A 27,561-nucleotide genomic window follows, 5' to 3' on the forward strand; every position below is an offset into this window, starting at 1 on the left:
AAGACCTGAATGCTACTTGGAATGCATTTTCGTGAGTCTTTGTAGTACTACCTGCGATTCTGTTTGAATCTCCTCAGCTGCATGAAATCTTCTGCTTTTTAACTTGAGATTCATTCTGGCGAATAAGTGTCACTTGGTGCCAGATTGAGTGAATTTCATGGATGAGGAGCAACTGTATGTTTTTCGACAGAAACTCCTGTGTGATCAATGCAGCAAGTGACCTTGCATTGTCATGATGGGGGAACCACCCATGCACTATTTTCATCGGACAAAATCCTCTGACATGTTCTGTAATGCAGCCCCATGATATTGCATACATCCATGATGGTCTGCCTGCGATCTTCCAGCACTGTATTCCAAACAGTAGTGACTTTTCAGGAATAATGCTAGTTGATGGCTGTCATGAATGGGAATTGTCATTAAACAATGTTTTGCCATGTTAGAAACATTTAAAACAGTCATAAGTTTGGCTGTGACTTAATGCATCTTCCCCAAATGCTTGCTTCAGCATGTCATGTGTTTCAGGTAGTGGTTTTTCAGAAACTGTAACTGAGGTTTATGCGCACATATTGTTCCCAGACACCCATCATTGTCAGTTTTGCAAGATACGCAAGCCACCAGAATGGAGAAATATCCATAAAAACTAAATGCGACCACCTAGCCTATAGCTGTTTGAGCCACTGACTTTCAAAGAATGTACGAGGTACCACCTGGTTGTGTTTCGTCATACTAGCTGGACTTTACCAGCTACACATACGTTACAGGGTCCTTCAGGGTAGCACCTCATAGTATAGTGTGATAAATTTTTAAATGACAGAGTATGCAGTTAAAGTAAAGCTTAGGAGACATTGATAGATTTAATGGACATAAAGTAAATTTGAAACATAAGTGTGTGTGTGTGTGTGTGTGTGTGTGTGTGTGTGTGTGTGTGTGTGTGTGTGTGTACTAATGCAGTGCAATGATACACAGGAGACACACTGTGTACTCATTCTTCAATGCATACAGCTAAATATTTTGTACATTGTATTTTATGAACATCATCAGATTGGAGAATGATTATTCTTTGTGTTCTTGTTAACAAATCCCAGAAATTTTGTTAGTGCTTCTTTAGATACTTACATGACATCTTTATATGCAGAAAGAACACTGGTAAACATTTCAAAGATTCTGGAGTGTCCAGAGTATTTGTGTTGTTTCAGGTAGTTCTTTTTGTGAACGTTTCAGTATATCAACAAACAGACTAAATAAGAGAGTAAGTATCAAAGGAAATCAGCTTGAGTTTTTGAAACCAAAACTAATTTTTCTTAATTTAAGCTGTTCCCTTTGTAGTCAGCATTGTAACAACCATATATGCAAAGACAGTGATTTTCTGTACGTCTGCTTCTATTTTAAGAGTTATTCTCTGTTTCTGCACTCTGATTTTCGAGTGACTAATTGTCTATAGTGAACCATTCAGAATTTTTTTTAGACTTGTCAGTTTTTACTGTATATGCATCTGATGACACTGGGAAATATAGTGGTAGCACTGTAAAATGCAGCGCATTGATGAGTATTTTATAGCTTTTTGGTTCTAAGCTTCTTTTCTTCCCATGCTTGGCACCTCATATCACTCATCTCATTTGGGGAAGGGCTGCTTTCAGAGCTACATTTCTTGTTTGTCTTCAGTAGTATCACAATGTGATGCGACATATATTGCACTGCCCATAACTGTTACAGATGAAGACAGAGCAGCCCTAGGCCAGAAAATTCTCGTTCCAGTTCTGCGAAGCAGTAGTAACACATCAGATACTGTAGTATTATGACTCAGCTTTATGAAATTTAAAATTGTGTGGTTTGTAAACCAAATGGTTTCCAGTACTGGAAGCAATGTTAAAAAACTGCTAAGAAGAAAGGTATTAAAGCCTTTTTTGATTATATAAGAGGACAAAGAGTTTATGGAATTTTCAAGAAGATATTCTCATGGTCACTGGGTAGCCTTTGTTTAATTCTTCTCCTTCAGGCAGTAGTGGGGCATTGAAGTGGACAGATTACAAGAAAGAATGACATTTTGTTGTTCAAGAATATGACTGAGCAAATTGTGAACTATTTATTTTCATTTGACATAATTACAAAACACTTAGACATTAACTAGTATCAGTTTACAGTGGCCATCATCAGAACTGTAAAATGAAAGCAGCAAATTGTGATCACAATGAAATGTAGTGCTTAGGCTGATACTGGTTAAGATTTTGTAGTATTTTGTGACTGTGTCAAATGAAAATAGTGTGTTAACGAAATGGATAGATTTGGTCATAAATTACGCATTTCCATGGTGTGGAACACCTTATCAAGTAAAATGACTCTGGTTTTTTAAGCTTCTCATCTGTGCAGAAAAAGGTATGCACTTCACACCTCTTCGTCATTGATTGTGATGAATTAAATACATCAAAAGTGCGTAGTGTATGTAATGTGACTTCACTTATTTTTGTGTATTACCTATTATTGTTTGAATGTCAGTTACTGTATCAGATTACCCCAACATTCTTATTCTCTCTAGTTACAAGAGCAATCTTTCACTTCCCTCCAGTCCCACATTTCTTTCTTGTTTCCACCACACTCACTCTCGTGTCTCCACACCTAACCTGTTTCTCCTCCTCCTCCGACACCCTTCTTCCTCCTCATTATACATTCCCTCCTCTTTTTGTAACCAAGAAAGTGATAAAGACACTTGAATCGTATTTTAGAGAGTCTTGTACGAAAACTGCATCTGAAGATTTAGATTTAGGTTTGCTCTATCTTTGAAGATTACTTCAAGCCAATGTTAAGGTGGTTTATCACAGTAGATAATAGTTAATTACTCTCCATATTTATCGAGGGCACAGTCTATAATGATGATGATGATGATTATGATGATGATGACACTAGAAGTATATTAATCTAATCTGTATTTCTTCTTGTGTTACTCCTAGCCATTTCCAATATAGTTATTGACTGCTGCTCTTCCTCAATTTCTCCCCCTTGTGTGCTTCTCTTTTTCCACTGAATAGAGGTATTGGGGTATTTCTCCCAAAAATGAGGGTACTGGATTTTTCCTTATCTGTGACTCATTATGCAAATACTAATTGTAGCTACACCCATTACACCATTTTATGATATCCTCATAAGGACAATGAAAGAAATTTTTCTTACCCTGTTTGATCCTAGGAGGTAGGAGACTTAAGCCTCTTCATTAATACTATTCTGAAATTGTGGAAGACTCATACAAGTTTAAATATTTTTATGCCATCATAATTAGGTAGGAAAGGTTTTGGTTAACTTAGTGAACTGTCACCTTGCAGAATTTTCCAGTCCTGAGTGCTTCTTAGTTGTCTTCAATTTAATTTCAGAGATGGATATACAACAGTCTTCCCTAGACAGATGTCACCTGGAAGTTTTCTGTTGTAACTTTTTAGATATCTCGTTTGCTACATAGTGAATAATATTCTTTGACAACACTGTTATTTGGACCTCTAATGATGTCTTTCATCATCTGCCATTACTGTTCTATTTTTACTTTGGGTGTCACTATGGGCAAACCTGTCAGTTTTTAACGGGCGAAGGAAATCCCTCAGTAGTATCTTCTGCAGTACTATCTTAGCAATTGCCACCAATAGCACTATTTTCTTAATTAGGATTCAAGTGTAGTGTCCATGATTTCACTTTGTGTGGTTCCTCCCATAACTCTGAAGTGAAGTGGCTAAACATCAGTTGCAGATGATGATTAAAGGAGTGGAGTGCAGAAGTGAACTGGCTTCAGATTCTCAGTGGGAAGTAATTATATGCTCTTGTGCATCCAAACTCTCCTGCCTGTGAAAACTCTTAGCTACTTATATATATATATATATATATATATCTATATATATATATATATATATATATATATATAAAAAATGAGCCCAAGCAGGAGAACAATATTGGCAGCGATGCTGATTGCTCCCATTGTTTCTTGACTATCCACTTAGTAAATAAGTTGCATCTGAGATGCACATATTTTGTGACCTTGAGGACATTGGGGTAGGTAATACACATTTACACTAAGAAATCCCACTTGTTCCAGTGCCTGGCATGCACGTAAAGCCATTGTGTGCATGTGACAATAATGGAGACTAAACTAGTACAAACTCCTATGTACAGATGATTAGCATGGAGGTATTATATGGCTATGTTTTGGAGAACATAGGAATTCAGCCAATGAAGACTTGATAGAGTTCACAGCAAAAAGAGACTAGCATACCACACATTGCATGTTCTCATACATATAGTGATATTGCTGTTGAGGCACAGGTTTAAGTGTCAGTGGGAGCAATACAGTGCCTATCTATAAGTGAGGGTTAAGAAATTACATTTGGTGAAGCCAACTTCCCAATCATAGTGTTGCTCTTTCCAGTCGCTAAGGCGAGGCAGTCGTCCTAACATGCTTCTGGATTGGCCACATACCTCACACTTTTTCATTTGAACATTTGCACCTGTCCCAAAGCAATGTGATGTAATACTTAGTGTACACACATTTCTTCTTGTAGGAATTTTAGTTATTTTATTGTCAGTATTATATTTTCTATTGTGTGTGTGTGTGTGTGTGTGTGTGTGTGTGTGTGTGTGTGTGTGTGTGTGAGAGAGAGAGAGAGAGAGAGAGAGAGAGAGAGAGAGAGAGAGAGAGAGAGAGATTACCTTTTGGAAGTTGTTGCAATCTTTCTTTGTTCACAGACTGAGTGCGGGTGTCAGTTTACATCAAAACTGGAAGGAATGTTCAAAGATATGACTGTATCAAACACAATAATGGAAGAATTCAAGGACCATGTCATGACATCAGGGGTATGTGTGAATTACCTATTTTACTGGCACAACGATTTGCGTAGTTGAACATTTCCAAGTATTGGAAAAAGTATGCAATGAACAGCACTAGTATTAAACACCTTCACTTCTCAGTATTGTTACTTATTGAAGGGAATATTGTTTCTGTTTTCTGAATGATATTTAATGAATTTGTGTGAAGTTAACAAAGAAACTGTCACATCGGACTGAAGTTGAATGCTTTTCTGTTACATAGATGGATCGATGTAGTATTTAAAGAACAGGCTTGACAGCTGCAGTTCGCATTAATTTAGTAGTGTAAATGTAACTGACGTATATCAGCTTTTCTGTTCTTGACTTAAAATAAATGTTAAAAGAATTTGATTCCTTGCACAGGTTATAAATAATGTAGAGTGCAAGTGTTATCAGTATGTTGTGCACTTGTAGACAGTAAAGATCATATTAGAAGAATCACTTTGTAGTCACTGAAGGCTTTTGTTACTAGACCATACGACATACTTACACACTCCAAAATATTCGTGGGAGGGGAGATAAGTTTCTGCCCCCTAAATCCATTAAGTTACATGACCTACAGGCAGAGTCAGTGATGAAAGTTATGCTGTACATGAAATATGGTATTAGTATTTTTATTGACAGCAGCTTTTGCTAATGACCAAATCAAACTAGCACATCACTGAAGCTACTGCCTGTCGGACAAAATTAAATGTCATATAATTCAAACTCTATTCTGTCCTTCCCTGTCATAAGTTTCCACAAAGGAATGGAAGGTCTTGTAAACCAGAGTAGTTTAGATTAGATTTACTTTCATTCCAATTGATCCATAGTGAGGATGTCCTCCAGTATGTAGAACATGTCAGAAAAACAATAGTGCATGACAAATATTTACAAATGGAACAAATAAGATAATGTACCTTCCACAGGTCCTAAGTGGAATGATCGTCATTTTTTTAAATGAACACTATGTGAAAGAATCATTTTATAAACACTCATTTACTAAGATAGCATTAATGCACTGAATTTAAAATGTAAAAAAGTGTTTTTTTATTTTATTTATAAGGTAACAAACATATAATGGAACTAGTACAATACTTATTTAAAATGAACACTTTACTGCACTAAAATGGTTCAGAAGTTAGATTGTACTTACTTATATATATATTCATAAATTGAATTTCATTGGTTGTTACGCTTTTTATGGCTGCTGGCAAGTTACTGAAAATGTGTGTTCCTGAATAATGCACACTTTTTGTACAAGAGTAAGTGACTTTGAATGCTTATGAAGCATATTATTGAGTAAAAAGACCTTGTTTCACAAAGTGCCTAGCATCCAGGGCACGTTGGTCTATCGATTACTCATACAGTTTTGAACGCATCCCTGTTGGCTTTTGGACATTCTGATCAAATTGTATGTTGATTTCTGAATGAATCATAAGTTGATTTTTGAATGTGTGCATAGGGTACGTGATGTCTCTGCCAGGGGAATCCCTGTCGTATCTAGAAATAAACTTTCCTGCAAACAAAAAGGGACGGGTCTACGTGCAATACACGCCGTCGACTTCTTTGACACTGCAGTACAATTTGTGTACACACGTAAGGGTAAATGACAGTCACTGTTTATGTGGTTGACTGGGTTTGCAAATGATCAGCGTTGTTATTATTACTAGAGAATGCCATAGTTCCATACCACCAGAGTGGAAATAATCAAATAACAGACAACAAAGATTACGTATTGTCTTCTCAGTGATCCAAGAAAATGAAATTTTGACAGAAAATTTTTGGCCAGACCGCTACACTACTAAGGGCCAGTTATACAGTCTCCAGCTAGCAGCCGCTAAAGTTCTATTCTGGAGGTAGCGAGGAAAATGGGTTGTACAAACATGTAATAACGCCTAACCGGAGAATAAATGTGGGATGACTAAACCGGTGATTGTGGCAGGTTTTGTGAAGTTAACCAGAGAATAAATTTTGACCCTGGCAGGAATAATTACAGAATTAGTGATGACAAGATTGTTTGTTAGAACGAGGAAGGAGAAGAAATGGGGACTCCCACAAATTGCGGAAGAATATGATGATTCCAAATTTATATAAAAATTTCATACTACTACTTTTCGATCTCATGCTTCAGAAGCTAGAGAGTATGAATGAAATGTGAAACTATTTCCTAACATAAAACTTTTTGCTTCTAGTAGGCATTTGATATTGGTACTTCGTGAATTATATTCTGTCGTGTTATAAAAATGACCATTTGTGCCAAAACAGTCTTGTTTATTTGGTGTGTGTAACAATTGCTGGAATATTAGGCAGGCCTATTTTGTTTTATCCAGCAGACAGTGACAAAGTACACGTAATCAAATCGAGAATCCGCACCAGTCTTGGGTACTATTCGTATTAATGGATTTTCTAGTGTTAGACAACGACGTTTCGTTTTTTCGTGTAGCAAAACGTTGACGAACTTTGACGAGATAATAGATTCTTTCTTAGAAAGGAAAGCACACCATGTAAAGTTGTAGCAAGATTAGAGAGGAAAAAATGCCAGGACTTCTAGATTGAAGAAATGTGTACTGTCTTGCTTGTCTCCTGTCTTTACTGGTTTTATGTATCCTATATTTAATTTTATGTCACACAAAACAGCAAGTTATTAGCTAATAGGCAATAAAGAGTGCAAATTTTCTAAAGAATTCTTGTTCTTCCGGTTACAAATAATCCCATCCGCTATTAATTGAGAGTTTATTATTTTAAGAGGGGCAGGATGCCAAACCGGCCGACTGGGGCAGGAGAGGCAACACATGACATTTTAAATTTCCACTGGCCTGAATATAGTTTGATGGCACCCATTACAAAATATTACACGTTTGAATTTCACAGTGCGAAATACAGAGGCGTGCGATGGAAAAATGCTGTGTGAAGAGGTGTGGCGTTTCACTTCGGCACACTTAGACCAAATAACATGTTTTACATTCCCTGAAACATATGTTTTATGTATCAGATTCTTCAGAAAGATGTGCGCTACAAAATGAAGATTTTTTGAAAAGCCGATTTTTTAAATTTTTGGCGTCCTGCCTCAAACGCTCGAGGGAGAGGGAGTGCCACTATCTAATATTGTCCCGGTTCGGAAATGTCATGGATCTGGACCTAATGCACAGAGCAGTCTGAGTTGTTGTGGGGAGATGGTAGTCTCCACATGACCCATGTTTAAGTGATTTTGTTGTTTCCTCTTCGTTTATTGCTCTCACGTCAAATGAAAACAAAATGGATTTCTGTGGCCGGCAGCTATCAAGTGAATTAAAATTCATTCACATAATTATGGAAGGCTAAAATATATTATTAGTTTCAGATTTTGTTTCCACCTTTCTGACGGGCAAGCGTTAATCGCCTTGCAAAAGAATGAAGTTTTTTTTTTGTTTTTTGGTTGGTTTGTTAAAGAAAACGACTTTTATTAATCTTTTCTGCTGAGGCCAAGTTATTTCAAACGAAGTGTTTAATTCCACACTATTGGCTAGTTTCAACTGTTCACTGCATTTCAAGTTCATGTTTCCATCTTCTAGCATGTATGGTATTATGCTATAATAAAGAACCGAACATTAGATAATACAGTACTGGTGCTCCAACAAAATTTTCGTTTGAATCTGGACGTACGAATGTGCACTTTAAGCCAAATTATGCATTTTAGTATGGTTCACAAAATTCCCATACTCTTGAAGTATGTCTCGTTTCTTTTATGACATAATGTAAGATCTTTTAATGTTTTACACGTATGAACATTCGGGCTTCCTGTGTCGTCATAGCTGCGCAAGCGCGGTGACGTCTGTCATCTGGTGCAGCTGCTGAAACAAATTTAACAGGTCACGGGAGAATATTCCGAATGGATGTTTGAAAAGTGTTATTTTCAAGTAAAGTAAATTTTCTTTTACACAAATGTCTGATGAATTTGTTAAATCTCAGAGCGTTTGACTCTCATTCAAAAGTCAAATTTTTGAGGATGACTATTTAGAATATTTTCGCGCCCAGAGGATCAGACATTTACGTCGTCGTTAAAAATTTTACTGGAACATTTGTGTGATGTATCTTAAAGTGTAACACGCGCAGAAAAGATCAACATTATGTGTGAAAGCTTAGCTTCTCCTCCAGCTTATTAATCCAACATTATACGTGAAAGCTTTTCTTTTCTTGTAGCAACGCTGTGTATATTAATTTAAACCATTACCTTTTCCTATCTGTGTGTTCGCGCTGCTTTACAGTGATGTCACTATTGGCTAACTACATCACGTGTCCTATGCTCTGAATATCTGCTGCCATCGGCTGACAAGATGGCTTGACACGAGCTATGACTGGCTCACAAAAGCGCATCGCAGTCGCGATTTCAATCCTTCGGAAAGTAACATGCGGTGTTTGGTGGAATTCGTTTTTATACTTTCGTAATATGAAAATATGCAGTGTACATGTTGCTGCACATCAGACATCTTTCCAAAATGTGTTTTTTCCCCCCTGAGTTTCGTTTTCTAAAGTGCCGGGAAATTCTACGCCAGCGTATAAAACCACAACCATTGAAAGGATTGATAAGTTTTACAATTCTGAGGAAAGGTATATTGTTACACGGAAAAAAATGTATTTTCATCCGGGAGAAAGTGCATTTTTAACCGGGAAATCCGGGAAATTTTTTTTCCCTGTCCACGTATACACCCTGAGTGAGCAATGGAAGAAAACAGAACTAAATAACTTTTGTTACACAGTGTAAAGTCCAGGTTGGAATACCAACACTATTATGAAAAGGGTAGATCCGTACCCACCGTAAAGATGACACATTGAGTTGCAGGTAGGCACGATGAAAAGACTGTACACGTGCAAGGTTTCTTCCAGAGTATTCTTTAGAAAGAAACACACACACACACACACACACACACACACACACACACACACACACACACACACACACACTCTGCATCGAGTGTCCAGGATTGCTTTCCAATCCGTTACCTCGTGTGGTGTTGTGTTTTGGGGGCCCAGGAAATGGTGGTCAGGCTGATCTACAGTTTGCAAACTTTGTGCAGACTGTTGTTCATATGCCTCAGAATTCTAACTTTCCCATCGCTCTGCATGTATTTCATCTTCACAATATTGAATCATTCAGAAAAAACTGTAATATTCATTTAGTGAACAGTTGACAGAAAAACAATATGCACCTAGATAACATTTCCTTTAAACATTGTACAGAAAGGTGTGCAATATCCAGCAGGTTTTATTTTCAACAATACTTTCAATGGGACCGAAAAATTAAGCGAGAAACTCTTAACTATTCAAATCTAATTTGAAAGCTTCCTTGTAGGACATTCCTTCCATTCTCTACAGGAATTCGTCACAGTAGTAGAGAAATTTTCTGTACAATGAGTTATATATTTGTACACATCCACACAATTTTTCATATTTTATTAATTCTTTTGTTCATAAATTTCCTAATCAGCAGTATATGAACCATTTACTCTCTCATTCTATGACTGAGTAGCTTTGGGTCACATGATTCCAAAGAAATTGGTAAATTAATAAATAAAATAGTAATTTGCAGTTAACTGAGGTTCCTGGGTTGAACATTAAACTCACGTAGAGGCCAAGAATTAGAAACTGTATGACACTTCTCCAAGAGAAGAAGAGCAATGTACTGGAACTGAAGTACAGCCCGAAGTGCTGCAACACGTGGTTGAAGCCAGTGATACAAAATGAAATGCAGGAAATTATGGCCCACATGATCTGGTGAAACACCACTGAGCAAATAAAAGCTTTTTCCTTTTTATGGAGTTACGGCATATTCAATAACAGACATAGGTCAACAGCAGTAGTTCACTCCTTACGTATGTTGTGTCGACCCTAAGACACTAAGAGTAATAGAAATTTTCTGACTTCATGCAGTTCACTTGGCTCCAGGGTACAAACCCTGGCAACTAGCATTAAAGATACACTTCTGAGGATCTTACTAGGAATGGAGTTGCTACATGCCCAATGTTTTGGTTGTGCAGCAAATGTGTCTGGGTGGAACAAGGGTGTGAAAGGAATCCTCTTTAAAGATCATCCAAACAGCTGTCACACCCACTCCACTAATTATTGTGTGGGTCTTGCACTACATGGAGTTTCAAGAAGCTGTGATTGCCTGTGCTAAAAGTCTCGGTAATTATGAAACACATCACAGATATAATTCTAGAGTCTGCAAAAAGGAAGAACTTAGGTGGATGTTATCCTACTATGTGGTGTCAGTGAGATGAATCCAAAATCAAAGGTCAACTGCTGATACCAATGTGAAAATGGAAGTAACAAACTTAAAAATGCTGTGATCACTTTAGTACAGCAGTTATTCAAAGTACCAATTTTGGCAAACTATGTTGCCATCTTCTTATCCCATGCACTACACTTACAAGAATCTCGTCCATGTATTCAATAATTAGTTTCACATAATACGTAGACAATCCCAGAACATCCGTGGCATAGTATGTTGGCATTTTAGAAGTAAAATAACCACTATTTAAAATATCATACACATTGCACCAAGTATTACATGGTAATGCTCACTTAAGAGCCTCATATATGGCTTCCAAACAGATCTTCAATTTACACAATGTTTATAAGAGTCGCTTGGAGTCCACAGAGCAGACTTAAATCTTGGTAAGATTCTCGCACATCTCGAAATGCTGTGAAGCATTATCACTAGTGTGCAACCATGTAATTTATCCTCTACTGAAAGACAACTAATTCACGCGATCATTCTGTTTAGAACAGTTCCAATATAGTCAACATCTTCTGATAGGTCATTCAGCTCCTTGCAGTGACTTAAAAGTTGCCTCAGATCAACAGTGACAGGTGAATTAATTTCTTAACAGTGGAAAAGATACGTGAATAACAAAGTGGAGAAAGAAAGTTGCAAGCCAGCTATTTATTAAAATTCATTTAAAAAATAATTCAGAATTGTACACTTGGATTACAGACATCAGATTTGCAAATTGAGTACTTACTAATTTGAATTTAATTTTGAATTGTCTTAAAAAAAAAAAAAAAAACTGATGCCATTCAAAAGCTTACACATTACTAAAAGATATAAAAACACAATTTAATGATACTTACTAGTTCCTGTATATACATTTCCATGACTCTCAGCAAAGCTTACACATCTTTTTTTCAGTGCATTGTCAAAATTTCTCACATAACTAGAGATGTTGGCTAAGCAAAACACAAGTGCTCTTTATTATTCTAAAGAAGTGTATGTAGTGAGAAGATACTGAAAATGTTATATGATGTGAACCTAAATTGTCAAATGTTGAATGAAGATGTACTGTTTGGGAACACAGAATGCGATGCTGCCTCTGTCGCCTCTATCACCACCATTGCAAAGTTTTACCGGGGAAAGAGTTGCACAGAATTTTGCTACTTGCTGTTATTTGCAGATAATAAGTAATGAGTACACATTTATGATGTCATGATAGACCTCTATACAAAAGTATTCATACACACAGTGTACCTCTCTTAACAGTTACTCTCAGATTAAACAGTGGAAATTCCAGGATGGTATAGCAACAATATGGAAGGGGTAGGTTGCAGCTCACCACATAGAAGAGCTGTTGAGTCAGAGACAGGCACAATGAATATTTTTTTCCCCATTGTGCCTATCTGTGACTCAGTGCCTCCTCTACATGGTGAATAGCAATCTAGCTTCTCCATATTGTAGTTATAGTCAAGTTGTATGCCACAAATGCCAGATATGTATTGTTGCTGCAAATAAAATAAATTAGGAACACAAACTTAAGCTGGATCAAGATTTATGCAATTTTTGTGTTCATTGATTTACAGACAAATCTTCATGGTGTAGACATGAGTGTGCGGGTTCTTACCACTGGATTTTGGCCAACACAAAGTGCGACTCCAAAATGCAGTATTCCAGCAGCTCCCCGCAATGCTTTTGAAGCTTTTAGAAGGTAAGTTCAAAGTAATGAAAACTTAACTGTCACATTCATGGTTTTAGTTCAGTCTTTAGTAAAAGATAACATAGTGTTTATATCAGGATTGGAAGAAGTTGTGTATTGAGTGATCATGATGGACAGTCAATGAAGAGGATTGTGGTAAAGAATAAGAGGACGGCAGCTGCAAAAGTCACTGCAAAACTTAATGCTACACTTGCAAACCCTGTTAACAACAAAACATCATGGACCGAGTCCCATGAACTGGGAATTGCAGTGTGAGCTGGAATTTTAAAACACAGGTGATGCAAATGCCAATAACAAGGAAACATTGTGCCAAAGCCATAGAACCTGTACAGTGGAGCAATGGAAGAGTCATTTGGTTGTATGAGTTTTGTTTCAACAGTTTCCAAATTCTGGCTGAGTTTACATCTCAAGAGTGAAAATGGTGAGGGTTCAGTGATGATTTGGGCGGCAGTATCATGCGATTCCACGGCCCCCGTGGTTACTCCACAAGGTCACACCACTGGCAAGAATTACATGACCATTTTTGCTGATCGGGTCCATCCCATGGTGCAGTGTTTGTTCCACAATGTTGATACTGTGTTCCAAGAAGACAGGGCCCCTATACTCACAGCTTGCATTGTCCAGGACTGATTTTTTGAGTGGTGGGGAGGATGAATTGTCTCATCTCCCCTGACCACCACAGTCACTGGATCTGAGTTTCATTGACCCTTTGGTCTACTTTGGAGAGAAGGTGCATGATCACTATCCAACTCCATCCTTATTACCTGAACTTGCCACTATTTTGCAGGAAGAAATGTATAAGATTCCCTTGAAAACCGTACATGACCATTATTTATCCATTCTTAAATGACAAGTAACAGTTTTGAAAGCCTGAGGGTTTTCCTGTGCCATATTAGGCTTGATAATGTGTTGTACTTTTGGTGTTTCCATATTTTTGTCCACCCCTGTATACAGACCATATGGTATGTAAATTAATTTCGGCCACAGCTGTCATTTCACGGTAATAGAATACTTTTTCCGTGGACAACAAGTAGGAATAATTTGGGGGTTATACTTGGAAGGTGTTCTCGTTGCATTGCATTTATTAACAGCAGCCTTGAAAAATTGAAGCAACAATAAAATCCTCAGAAACTACTGCTATCTTAAAGTATTTAATGATACCAAGAGTACATATAATTTGTAGTATCCATTGTAGAAGATTCAGTTTTGAAACTTCAACAGATTATCACTGTCAAAGAACAGCCATCTCTGTCAGTCAGTGACAGCTGTGTATACACAGGCAGGCAAATGGTGATTAGCAGTCTTTCGTTGCTAAACACTTCCCTGTTAGTGCACACAGAAAAGGTCTTAACTAATTTAGTAACAAAGTTGTTAACTAATGAGCATATCACCACATCTGTCATTAAATGCTTCTAAAATTCAAATTGTAATTTTTTTTCTGTAGTATAAAAATTTCCGGATTTTCAGTCGAAATTAACATCAGCCTCCAGCACATAAAACATATTGTGAGTATTGTTTCTCATTCTCTGATGTTGAGACTGGTTACACACGCATGTAAGCTCTTTGGGATTGAGGGTGTTTCAGTTTCTAAATAACATACATTTCTAATGAAAATGAAACAATGGAAAATCCAAGTGAACATGAAACAATGGAAAATCCAGGATAGATTGTAACAATATTAGAGAAGGAAACTTGCTACTCACCATATAGCAGAGTCGCCGAGTCACGATAGGCACAACAAAAAGATTCACACACTCTTAACTTTCGGCCATTAAGGCCTTTGTCAGCAATAGGTTCACATATACAAATGCGCACGCACACACACTCATGCAAACGCAACTTGCACACACATCTGCAGTCTCAGACAACTGAAATATCACTGTGAGCAGCAGTACCAGCGCATGATGGGAGTGACAACCGGAGGCTAGGGCGGGGAGGGGGAGGGATAGTATGGTGGGGGTGGTGGACAGTGAAGTGCTGCAGTTTAGATGGTGGGTGGGAGAGAAGGTGGGGAAAGGGGGGGGGGGGGTAAGTAGCAGAAAGGAGAGAAATAAAAAGAAAAAGAAATTAAAAGACTGGGTGTGGCGGTGAAATGACGGCTATATAGTGCTGGAATGGGAACAGGGAGGGGGCTGGATGGGTGAGGACAGTGTCTAACAAACGTTGAGGCCAGGAGCGTTACGGGAATGTAGGATTTATTGTAGGGAAAGTTCTCACCTGCACAGTTCACAAAAGCTGGTGTTGGTGGGAAGGATTCATATGGCACAGGCTGTGAAGCAGTCATTGAGATGAGGGATACCATGTTAGGCAGCGTGTTCAGCAACAGGGTGGTCCACTTGTTTCTTGGCCACAGTTTGTTGTTGGCTGTTCATGCGGGGGACAGCTTGACATAGTGGGGTAGATAGAGTAGGGATCTCTTCCTCAATCTTCAATCTACAGACCATCGAAAGAGAGAAGTGCATGAACACAGTCCACTGGCATACCCTCCCATGAGCATCTACCATGCACATTCCTCTCACCGTCCACTCTCTTACAATCCTGGAACACAATTTATCCCATGATACAGATCTTTTGCACTTACATGTGATACACACATGTAATATTTGTTTTTAACCCACTTCAGTTAAAAATAAACATTAGTTCTGTACCATTGAAACAATACTTTTGATAATGTGCAATTTTTCCATGCCTTGTAATGTGGAAGCTATTACTCCTAGAGACAAAATGAATAGGACTTTTTATATAGGAAATGTAATGTAGTTTCATTTTTGATTGGTAAAGAGTATCACAAAAAGCTTTGGTTATCAACTTATTCAAGAAAAGCATAAGGAGGTCACCTTTCAACCACCCACTACCACAACACCCACACCCAATTGGTCAGTACTTTTAGTATCTTGTTCATGGCACTCTCTCCTAACACTGAACAAAAATTTCCAGTAACATGAATTTTTTCCCCTATTCGACTTTGTTGACTGGGCTTTCTCCCATTTATCTGGTGTCAATTTATGTTCGTTTGGTTCTGAGAAAATCTAATGCGTAAGTCTACAAAAACACAGACAGGCATGTTGAATAGTGGCACCATCGATTTGAAACTTCTCATTTTAATTTCAATATAGACAATTTTTTTGAAATAGTGAACAAGAGATTTAATGTTTCTGACTACATGCTCAGTTAACATTGCACTCGATTTTATATTTAAATTGATACAATGGGCATAGTAGGGAATGAGAGCCCATTTACAAATTTTGACTGCAAGCTGTATTGTTAATTACAACTTCTACTATTTTTAAAAAAGTTTGTGTATTTTTGGCAGTGTGCCAAGGCAAAAATTCTGAGCAACCCAATACCCTCAAATGAGGCCCGTGCTTGCATCAAGATTGTGTGCAACAATAGCAACAAAACTTTATTTACGGAAGTCCACCAATCAGTTGTTAAAGTTATTACTGTCTTCACATTCAATTTCCCATGCAAATTATGATGCATTTGATTAGATAGTTGTGGTAGTAGGCTGGTCAAGAGTGTTTCCCTAGATGGAAGTTGGTAAATGGGGCACAGTGCTGAAGGTATGGTAAATAACGAGTGAGTTCTTTGCTTTTAGAAATTGGGATGGGCTAATAATATTGACAAAATTTGTCAAAGAGGATTGTCCTAGTCCTACTGAAATGAGTTCCAACAAAGCAGCTATAGCAAATCACTTCTGCTGAAGGTATCACTCTTTTTGCTTCCAGTAGCAGAAGTAGAGAGTGAGATGATAGAGATTGGAGTGTATTACTTGCAAGATAGTTGAATTTGTAGAGCTCGTTCCCATAGGTCTTTATGGTGGAGACATACATAACAATTCCATCTTCTCTAGTGGCATTGTGGGATTTTCCTTTATCAGATTTCTTTTTAGTGATAAATTTGTTGATTACTTAATGTGGACAGGTTGTGTATTTTGATTTTATCAGCTGAGTGCATTCTTTGATAGCATCACGTTACTTAATTTGCATGACGGGCCTATGACCACAAGCCAGGTAGAGCAAGTCCAGAGCTTGTGAAATGGAAGTATGTAACATGTTTAGGACCAAGCATGGTCCACACCAGTCATGATTCCCCTTTTCGTGGGAAGGTCATAATTGTAGAACGTACTATGTCTTCATCTTCAGTTCACTTACAGAAAATAATTGATATTTTCACCAGTATTACTCACATGAAATAACTGGAAGTCATCTGTCAAACCAACATTAATAGTTTTTTTTATACAATGGAAGAAAGACCCCTCTCAACACAGGAGCTGATAAACAGCATACTTCAATTGGAAGTTTTGCATCACCAAAGGTGTCAGCTACATAGGTACTCAGGCAGATCTTTGGAACTTCATGAGTGAAGAGAACCTCCCCCAACCCTCCCTCCCCAATTATCATTGCTCTAAAGATTTTTTTCCATTTTGATCATTTAACCGTTGCAAGGTGGCACAAGAGTCATCACTGATTCTGTCATCAGTTATTCGAGAAATAGAACTTCTGAGCAAGTATACCAGTAGGCAGCCATTAACAGATTAGAGTAGAGTGAATATGACACTCAGCAGTGCTGTAAATTACATACCAATATTGTAAAAATAAAAATTTTACGAACAGATGCATTTGAAAGTAAAGTTTAAAAAAATTCTGTTTGTTCACTGTTTATCATTTGAAGCATATTTGTGATTTACTGTAGTAAAGGGTAGTAAATAGCTTCCATGAACTCGTACTTGATGACTTTTTCTGTTAAGTCACTAGTCTGTGTCACAAAAGCATAATATAGCCAAGTGCTGTGTTTTGATTGAAAGTTCTATTTACTGTGCAGGCATAAGATACACGAGTGTATTATGTAAATAGTTTTTGAATTAAATATGTCTTTTTTTCTGGAAGAACCATGCCATGGAGTATCTTTCCATGCTCCAAGGGGCAAAAGTGATTCAGTGATTTATTTATTGAAAAATTGATGAAGTTGAACTATGAGTATGAAAGCAGAGTGAAATTTGTTCAGGCATCCCGCATGTGACTTCACAGAAAACTGAAAAATTATTTATGGTTCCTGGCCCCTGTTCTATTGCCTCAGCATTCTGAATCAAAAATGCAAACAGTCACTACACTGAATTGTGCAGGAGAACCAGTAGATGAAAATATATAAGGATTCAAGTAGAGCTCTATCAAATCCAATCTCTCTCTCTCTCTCTCTCTCTCTCTCTCTCTCTCTCTTTCTCCCCCCCCCCCCCCCCTCTCTCTCTCTCTCTCTCTCTCTCTCTCTCTCTCTCTCTCTCTCTCTCTCTCTCTCTCTCTCTCTCTCCCCCCCCCCTCTCTTTTTGCACATAAACCAGACTAGAGGGTAGCAGCAAGAAGCAACACTAGAGGGTAGCAGCAACCAGGCTTGAAAAATAAAAGCCTCCCTAAGTGTCATGTTTCATTTTAGGAAAAAATACAAAAATAGGAAGACTCACTGAACAAGACTGAGGCTGAAAGGATGAAGGGAGAAACTAGAACAAGGAATGAGACAGACTGAATAAGACCTATGCAATAACAAGGTTGAGTGAAGTGAATGGTGAATTGACTGTTCCTCAGAAATCGTTCCTCGGTCCTTCTGTACACTTCAGTGAATTGTTCCTTCGGGCCCCTTCATTCGCAAACGATTTGGATAGGGTGCATCCACATCTACATAGATATTCTGCTATACCCTGTACTACCACTACTAGTCATTTCCTTTCCTTTTCTACTTCCAAATAGAGTGGGGGGAAAAACAACTCTCTATATACCTCTGTATGAACTTTGATTTCTCATATCTTGTCTTTGCGGTTCGTATGTGCAGTGTATGTTGGTGGCAGTGAATCATGCAGCAGTCGGCTTAAAATGGTGGTTCTCAAAAAGAATGTCGTCTTCCCTCCAGGAACTCTCATTTGAGATCCCCAGGCTTCTCTGTAACACTTACATGTTGTTCGAACCTACTGGTAACAAATCTAGGAGCATGCTTCTGAATTGCTTAAATCTCTTCCTTCAATCTGATCTCGTACAGATCCCAAAGACTTGAGCAATACTCAAGAATAGGTTGAATCAGCATCTTATGTGCTCTGCTTTACACTTGAACATCTCTTTTCTAAAATTCTCCCAATAAACCGATGTTGACCATTCACCTTCCCTACCACAGTTCTCACTTGATTGTTCCATTTCATATCATTTTGTAACGTTACACCCAGATATTTGAACGACTTGACTGTATCAGACAGGACACTACTAACAGTGTATCTGAACATTACAGGTTTGTTCTTCCTACTCATCCACATTAACTTACATTTTTCCGCATTTAGAACTAGCTGCCAGTCATCGCACCAACCAGAAATTTTGTGTAAGTCTCTTGTATCTTCCTGCAGTCACTCAACTGCGAAACCTTATCATACACCGCAGCGTCATCAGCAAACCACCTCAACTAACTGCCCATTCTGTCTGCCAAATTATTTATGTATACAGAGAAAAACAGTGGTACTGTCACACTTCCCTGGGGCACTCCTGACTATACCCTTGTCTCTGATGAACACTCGCCATCAAGGACAGCATACTGGGTTCTATTATTTAAGAAGTCTTTGAGCTGCCTGCATATCTGTGAATTTATGCTGTATACTCGTACCTTTGTTAACAGCCTGTAAACAGGCACTCTGTCAAATGCTTTCTGGAAATGTAGAAATACGGAATCTGCCTGTTGCTCTTAATCCATAGTTCACAGTATATCATGTGAGAAAAGGGCAAGCTGAGTTTAGCACAAGCCATGGTTTCTAAAATCATTCTGATTCATGGACATAAGCTCCTCAAGAAGTCTCAAGAAAATTTATTATGTTCGAACTGAGAATATTTTCAGGGATTCTGCAGCAAACCAAAGTTAGGGTTATTGGTCTGTAGTTTTGTGGGTCCATTCTTTTACCCTTCTTATATACAGAAGTCACCTGCGCTTTTTTCCATTCACTTGGGATTTAGTGCTGAGTGAAAGATTCACGATAAGTGCAACATAGGTAAGGGGCCAGTGCCATAGAGAATTCTCTGTAAAACCGAATTGGAATTCCTATATCATGCATATGGAAGTCTGTATGATGTCAAATGATGGTATGTTTGTGTGATGATTCTCCTGTGTAAATGATTTCTTGAACATGAAATATAAAATTTTGGAATTAGTTTTGCTAGCTTCAGCTGCCACACCAGACTAGTCAACAAGGGACTGAATGGAAGCCTTAGATCCATTTAGCAATTTTACATAGGAACAAAATTTTCTCAGGTTGTAATGTCTCTTGCAGCGGTCTCTCCGCGATATTTTCAGAATTTTTTATAAATTATATCACTCAGTACATATCTCAAAATATCTTTTCTTATCTTACCGATTCCTAAACTATAATATACGATGATTATAAATGCAAAGTATTTTCAAACCCTATTATTCCATGGAGCGTGCATTTACTCCATGGAATAGCTTCTCTGCTATCTATGTTTCCTCTTATGAAAAGAATGATTGAGATCTTGCCGATTAGCCGTGAAAGAACGAAGATGTATATGTATGTATTGTTGAGCTAGTCGCCATCTTGATGAGATTCTGTATTAGAAGGAATTTAATACATGAACTAAACTAAAGTAAGTGTGTTTGCGTATTATTTAACTGATTATTATTGACAGTGTCTGCTTACTACGCTGTGTTGCACGGGATCAGTGGGGAACGTCTGATTTACACTGGACGAACCTGCTGTTTTGTATGCTCAAGATACGCAGTTTATTACTTTCAATAAATGGGCTAACACGGTCTTAACAGCAGATCTCCGGTCTTCCCCATGTGATCACCGAAAGTTAATAATTATTACAAATGTTTACAGGAGATCGACTGACAATTTTTGTCGCACCGAGACTTCGAAATTGCTTCACTGCCTTATGGAATTTAAGTTAAGCTCAATTTAATTAGAATAGAACATTATTGAACTGTGTGAATGTGATAAGCCTTCTTTGTGAATGAAAATTCCCTTAATATACACATGTTTTTTACTATCCTGATCAGTGAAGCCAAATCAGGCCGGTGTGAGAGAGGTTTTTAAATTTCAGATCCCACAAAAAATATTAAAAGGTTCTCTGCCAGATCTTTCGCTAAATTGTAGCAGTTCTCTGCCAGACCTTTACACAGACACGCAAAGCTCTACTAACCTTTGCTTGTCACTTTTGGGTTCTCTTTTGAATCGAGAGTGCAACAGCCTCTGCTTCCTCAGAGTATTTCGAATTTCGTTATTAAACCATGCTGGGTCTCTTCCGTCCTTTAACCACTTATTGGCCAGAATTCCTCTACAGCCATCTTACTGGAAGTAAATGATGTGAATTCACTGTCTAAGTGAGATATTAACAACTGCTTATCTGCTCTAACTAGCAGAAGCACTCTTGTAGCCTTCTTGACTGATTTATTAACTTTCATAACTGTAGTTGCTATAATGACATCATAATTGCCAATTCCTGTTTCTTCACTGACATTGTTGATCAGATCCAGCCTATTTGTAGGTACAAGGTCTAAGATATTTCCATTATGTGTGGGTTGCAGAGCTAGCTGCTCAAGACACATTTTCAGAAAATGTGTTTAAAAGTGCTTTGCATGACTGTCTGTCTGTATCCCCCCCACCAATGAACCTATAGACATTTCAGCATATACTCAGTAGGTTAAAGTCGTCTCCAACTACTATTGCGTGATCTGGATATTTACTCACTACTGGTTGTACACTTTTTTGAATGACTGTTGAATTGTCACAATGGAATCGGGTGGCCAGTAAAAACATCGAAGAGTTAACTTGGTTTCACCCACATCTGTTGTACATGACCAGATAACTTCACTGTCACATTGAAGTGCAATCTCAATAGAGACAATATTTTTATTAACTGCTATGAACACTCCCTATGGCCTCTAATCTGTCTTTCTGATAAATGTCCATGACCCGCTACATATCTCACAGCTTTCCACTTCAGATTTCAGCCAGCTCTCAGAATAATTTGAGTGCAAGAACTTCATGAATGGCAGTAAATTCAGGAACTTTATTACAAATACTTCTACAGTTTATTGATAAAATTATGACAGACGAAGTGTTTTTACTCTGAAAGTGGTCTGACTTCCTTTGCCATGTATCGACTGGCGAGTGTTCACCAGAGTACCTCAAACTACCATCTACCTTCAGTAGATATCAATGTCAGATGTATGAAAGATAAATCATAAATCTGAGAAGTGATTTACTGTGGATGAACTGCCCGGATCTCCATGTTGACCAGCATTCAAAAATGTGTTTTGTATGAATTCTGACACTATAGGGAAGTAGAATTATGCTTAGAAATGACAACATTTGTAAAAGTACAAATACTGTTGTTTGTTTGTGAGCGTCCTCTATACCAAAGTGTGGAACTGAAGTTGGCTGGTGTAGATTCAAACTGAGAAAAGTGGTACAACATTTGGAAAAGAGCAAAATAGATCATTCTGCAAAAGTTGAAGTTTGATAGGACAATTTGACTTAGGGCTACATAAGTTAAAGGTAAAGCAAAGTTCGTGGTGCAAAGCCAGGGCCAGACTGTAGTAGTAAGAGTGCAGCCTTACATTGTTCAAACGCTATTGCACGACAAATTATATTTCAGAATGCTTTGCAAGTATTAGCTGTAGATATTAAATTTTCTGTGACTATTTTTATATTCATAAAGTTTTATTGTCTTCATAGATCTACAAAATTTTTACCTAATATTTTGTCCTTTATTGTCAAGGTTTTACCTAGCCAAGCATAGTGGGCGACAACTTACTTTGCAGCCACAACTTGGATCTTCTGATCTCAATGCAGTATTTTATGGGCCTCGAAAAGAAGAGACAGATAGTAAGGATGGTGCAAGTTCTTCATCAAGTTTGCTATCTGTTGCATCCCAAAGAAGTTGTGGGCCCAGAAAACACATAATCCAGGTGTCTACATATCAGATGTGTGTGTTGATGCTCTTCAACAACAGAGAAAAATTAACTTATGAGGTAATTATGTAGACCTAAGAAATGTTTATCATCTCAAAGTTGCCTTCTTATTTTCAGAATGCAGGCAAACTTTAATTTTTCACTGATTAAGATTAGCCTTGAGCATATAGTTAATGTTTCTGAAGTAAAAGCAAGAGCAGGTAGATCTACATATATTGGGCTATTTCCTATACACATGATGCCATAATTCTCTAAATAAAATGAAAGTGTTACACAAAATGAGAAACTGTAAGGATTGCTAATATGTGGTAAGAGTGGTGTCCAAATCTGTGCTGACTATCCGGTATTGGATTTTCTGTGGTGCCCTTGATTTGATACAAATGAATGCCTTGCTGATTCAAGAAGACAACAACAAATTGCTTTTCCAAAATTGTTCTATTGAACTAGGGCCATTTTTTATGATTTTAACATCAAGTTCAGTGGTACTTAGATGACATTCCATGCAGTTATACTGTACCAGAGTTAACATTTTGCCTGGTGAGTTGAAGGTAAATAGAAATGAAGCTCAACTGAGGAGTAATTGTGTGTTCTCACTTCTTTTACTGTAAACAACCAAAGAATAATACTTCATTTATCACACAGGAAAAACAGTTCAGATTTTTACATAACCTATGTATTACTTTCATGGTTACAAACTCTAATCGAAATGAATAACAAGAAGAAGAAAAAAATACAGTACAGTGCAATTAGCATCTTCCATATGAATGCGCAAAAACTGCCTTGCAATATTTGGTATAATTGGGATGTCACTAGCCTCATTGGAAGGAAACCTATAAGCCCCCATCGGGATCCCACATTTGGTCAACCTGACAATCATGTGTCTCAAATGATGATTAGTTACTTGGCTAGGGTTGCATAAATTCAGCACACAGTGTACTCATGTGACCATCATGGCTATCACCTTATTGGCACGCATAAAAGGTATAATTGGTTTTAACTTACGTAACTCTGGAGAGACGAAGATTATTCACCTGCAGCTTTGTGTTCCAGTTTGTGTTCATTGTATCCCCACAAGACCATCAGTTTAGTATCAGAAGACTTCCTTCAGACTTAGGCTGAATATAGCACTGGTGGTTCTTCCCTCAGTTCATGGTGTCTGTCTTCGTGTTATTAATAGTTCTTCTGTTAGTAATATAGTGATGTGAAGATCAGTCTCTGTGTATATCGTGACTCTTGTCAAAAGTTCATATGTTGTTTACCCATTGCTTCTGTGGTATACTGAATTCATTATAGGTTGAACTGATGGTACCAATTTGTACCATACAGTAGGGTTATCTGTACCAAACTTAGCAATGATTGTAGCCAAAGTAGAACTGATCCTCTCAATCTGCCCATAGGCTCTAGGGATGTCTGTAGTTATTAAAATTTGTTCAGTTCCTTCTGTCCTGCGATAGTGCTCAAATTCTTGAGAAGCAAAGCAAGCACCTCTATAAGTAATTACTTGGGCTGATTCCTAAAATAAGTTTCCTGCTAATCTATTGTACTAATTGGTTCTGCTATTTGTTTAGTCTTTATACGAGGATTCCCAGCCAGGTAAATTTGTTAAATGGCTTTGTAATATGTACAATATGGTTGAAACCTTTCTTCTATCCCGATTTATTATTTACAATTAAACCTTTCACAAATTTGAAAATAATATTTTTCACCTTGTTAGTCCAATCTTGTTTTGTTTCCTCTTCTGTTCAATTTATAGCATAATCTCATCTCTCATGCACAATCTTGACTATTTTGTGTTGCATAGTGCATGGCAATAGTAGATTCTCCCTTATGTCTTTGTACTTAAAACAAATTCGATCTCTGACAAAAAAGTTTTCACAAGGACATTCTTTGATAATGTTCTTGATCTCTGTTAACCTATCTTCCTCTTCAGCATCCTGATTACACCTATTAAACAACCAGTGAAATTAAACAGTATATTTACACAGTGACTTAAAGGATCTGCATGTTTTTCCAAGAAGAAGATTACTTTTCAGTGGCGTAGGCTTACTTTTCCAAGAATAGAGCACAGCTTGCTGTCCTTGGTGGCAAGCCCTTCTTATCTGTGATCTTTTGGAATGCATCATAAAAAGTATATTCCCATTAAATACACCCAGAATTTCCTTAAGGTGTTGACAAGAGCCAAGACTTAAAAGCTCATAACTACCATATTTTTCCTCTGGAATTGTTGCTTTCTTACTCATGTAAGAGACTGGATGGAAATTGTCACCATCTGGACATCTTTGTAACACAGTGGAGACTCAATTAACTGGACTAATTGTTGCCCTAAGTCAATTGGATGATTGAAAATCTGGAGAACTGAATGTTTGAAGTAAAGCAATTTTCATGTTATTAACTCTACAGTCATAACCCACGTTGTCTGTGTGTGATTTTCTTTTAGTTACGTAATCACACGATTATCTTTCTAGGGTTAATACATAATGTTAGGTATTTATTCAGTACAACAAAAATAAATTAAACTTACTAAAATCAACAAAAAAATCAATGTTCGTTAAGGGAGTACAGACAAAGTAATTTTTTTATAATGAAAACAAGTTTTTTTAATAAAATAAAAACAAGTTTTTTCTCTTCTTTGGTGCTGCATCGTGGAGTGTTTATTTGTAGTGAACTCACGGTATCACTCTGGTTTTTGGACCATATGAAAGCTGTTTCCAGGGCTTGAAAAGCGTCTGCATGAGCGGTCCTACATCATTTTCTTCATCTACATTTTCTTATATTTCATCTTCTTGCATTTCCTGCTGTTCGTTTGCTTGCAATATATTTTCAACAATTTGGTCATCTGTCACAATTTGAAAACTTTGGCCATTACTGTCACAAATGAAGCCACTCTTTGATATTGTTGGCATCACATTGCTGATGTATTTCTCTCTTCCACTACAGAATAATGCATATCAGTTATTGAATTATTGTGCTCCCTGTTTAGTATTCTGCTCAAGGTTTTGTTCAGTGTCTTCCCTTCAGTTGTATAAAGTAACATAATAAAACTCCTAAATTCATTTGCTGGAAACATGACATAATGACTTCTGTGTTATCTTCATCAACAGATAACGTTCACATAAAAGTTTTTTTCTGTAAAGTCGTTCATTTGAGAAACACATTAATCCATTGGTTGTGGCAAGGATGTCACATTAGGAGGCAAAAAATTTGACTGTATGTATTCTCTTTTCTCTCTCTAGGATTTCAGCCATAGAATGGGTTGGCACATTCTCTACTAAAAATAAGGGGTTTTCCTTATTTACCAATTTAGTTTTGAAACTTTATTACTTAAAGATAAAATTTTTTGTCATACCTGTCAGTGATTTTCGGTGTTTATTCATGTACTCACTCTTTACTACATACATTTATATCTTGGAGTGGAACACTCTTGCAAGGAAACCACAGATATTGACAGTAATGATTTCAGATTTAATCCAGCTTCATCAGCATGCAGCTTCATTATTAGCATCATGAAGTCCAAATCTTAAGTCTTTTTGTCGAATTCTTTTTAAAACCATCTTTAAAAGAATTAACCGCGTGTACATTAGTAGACTTTTTTTTCATCTTGTATTTTCAGTTGGCGTATTCCATTAAGAGATTTAAATCTTTACATCCATCCAGTACTTACCACAAATGATTCATCGCCACCCAGTTTTATTTATTTATTTATTTATTTATTTATTTTAAGTGTGTGATGCGTTTTCACAGAGCAAAGGACTAGATATCAGTTGCCCAGTTGATCTTTTTGCAAAAACCAACCATAAAAAGCTTCTTCCAAAACTTCATTTTTCAGTTTCATCATCACTTTTCAATGTTTACTCCCATCTTCACTGTAAAGTTTGCAGGTGTAAGGCGTACTGTAAAATTGAATTGGTATTCTTCTTAACATTGCTTTTTCTAAAAGTACCAATGCCATGCTACCCATCAGCTAATATACAACCCGATTCTCATTTCTTTAATCAATCAATATTGTATTTTTAGTAGTAAATGGCACAGCAATAAGTCGCAAATAATGTTTAATGGAAATCCTGATTTTTGTCACTGTGTGGCCATCTTAAGTGCAGTAAATGTAAGTTAAAACATTACAAACACTTAAGGTGGCTACACTATGACTGAAATCTGGATTTGCAATGAACATTATTTGTGATTGATTACTGTATCTTTTACTGCTTGGAAAGCGGAATCAAACTTGGTGTTTGTTTTATCTTTATAACACAACCCTCTTGTGCTTTGACATTTTTAACCGGAGACACGGCACATTGCAGCAGCATTCTGATTGGCAACTGTCTAACTCAAGCAGTGATGAAACATGCCTTGTGTAAATCGGATAGTAATGAAATGTGTGGGGCAGAGATTGTGCAGTGCACAGGTGGATAGTGGCAGTGTGACATGTCTGTGCACACACAGACTAGGCTACAAAGATATTTGCTCACAATTGAGACAGTTCAGATAATCACCAAACTGTATAACTGAAGTCCAGATAATCGAGTTCTCAGTGTAACACAATTCAAAGCCTTCTTTGCATTCATCATTGTATAGTTCAGTTTTGAATTTTTGGTTGTGGATATTTAAAATTGTATCCGATGAAAGGATATTTTGAGCACCTGAAAGCTCCCTCCGTATTTTGTAAAACTTAGTCACAATCACTCCTCAGTAAATCTCGCAGAGATTTGGCAAGTGTAGAGTAATGTGAGGTAAAATTACTAAAATATAAAGTTAGTTCTAGGAAAGTTTCAACTGCTCAAGTAGATTTAAGCTGTGGAAAGTTTTGAACAGTTTT

General features: G+C 37.3%; 1 protein-coding gene across 1 annotated transcript in view; it reads left to right on the top strand.

Annotated features, from left to right (window-relative positions):
* The window catches only part of LOC124591967 (cullin-3), a 223,297-nt gene that overhangs the window by 172,241 nt on the left and 23,495 nt on the right, over positions 1-27,561 (top strand). Inside the window, exons 9-11 of the mRNA XM_047131784.1 lie at positions 4,723-4,830; positions 12,658-12,782; positions 22,556-22,808. Of these exons, the coding sequence (XP_046987740.1) occupies positions 4,723-4,830; positions 12,658-12,782; positions 22,556-22,808 (486 nt within the window). The remainder of the gene's footprint in view (positions 1-4,722; positions 4,831-12,657; positions 12,783-22,555; positions 22,809-27,561) is intronic.

The sequence above is a fragment of the Schistocerca americana genome, chromosome 2 (assembly GCF_021461395.2).
Source record: "Schistocerca americana isolate TAMUIC-IGC-003095 chromosome 2, iqSchAmer2.1, whole genome shotgun sequence".
Lineage (NCBI taxonomy): Eukaryota > Metazoa > Arthropoda > Insecta > Orthoptera > Acrididae > Schistocerca > Schistocerca americana.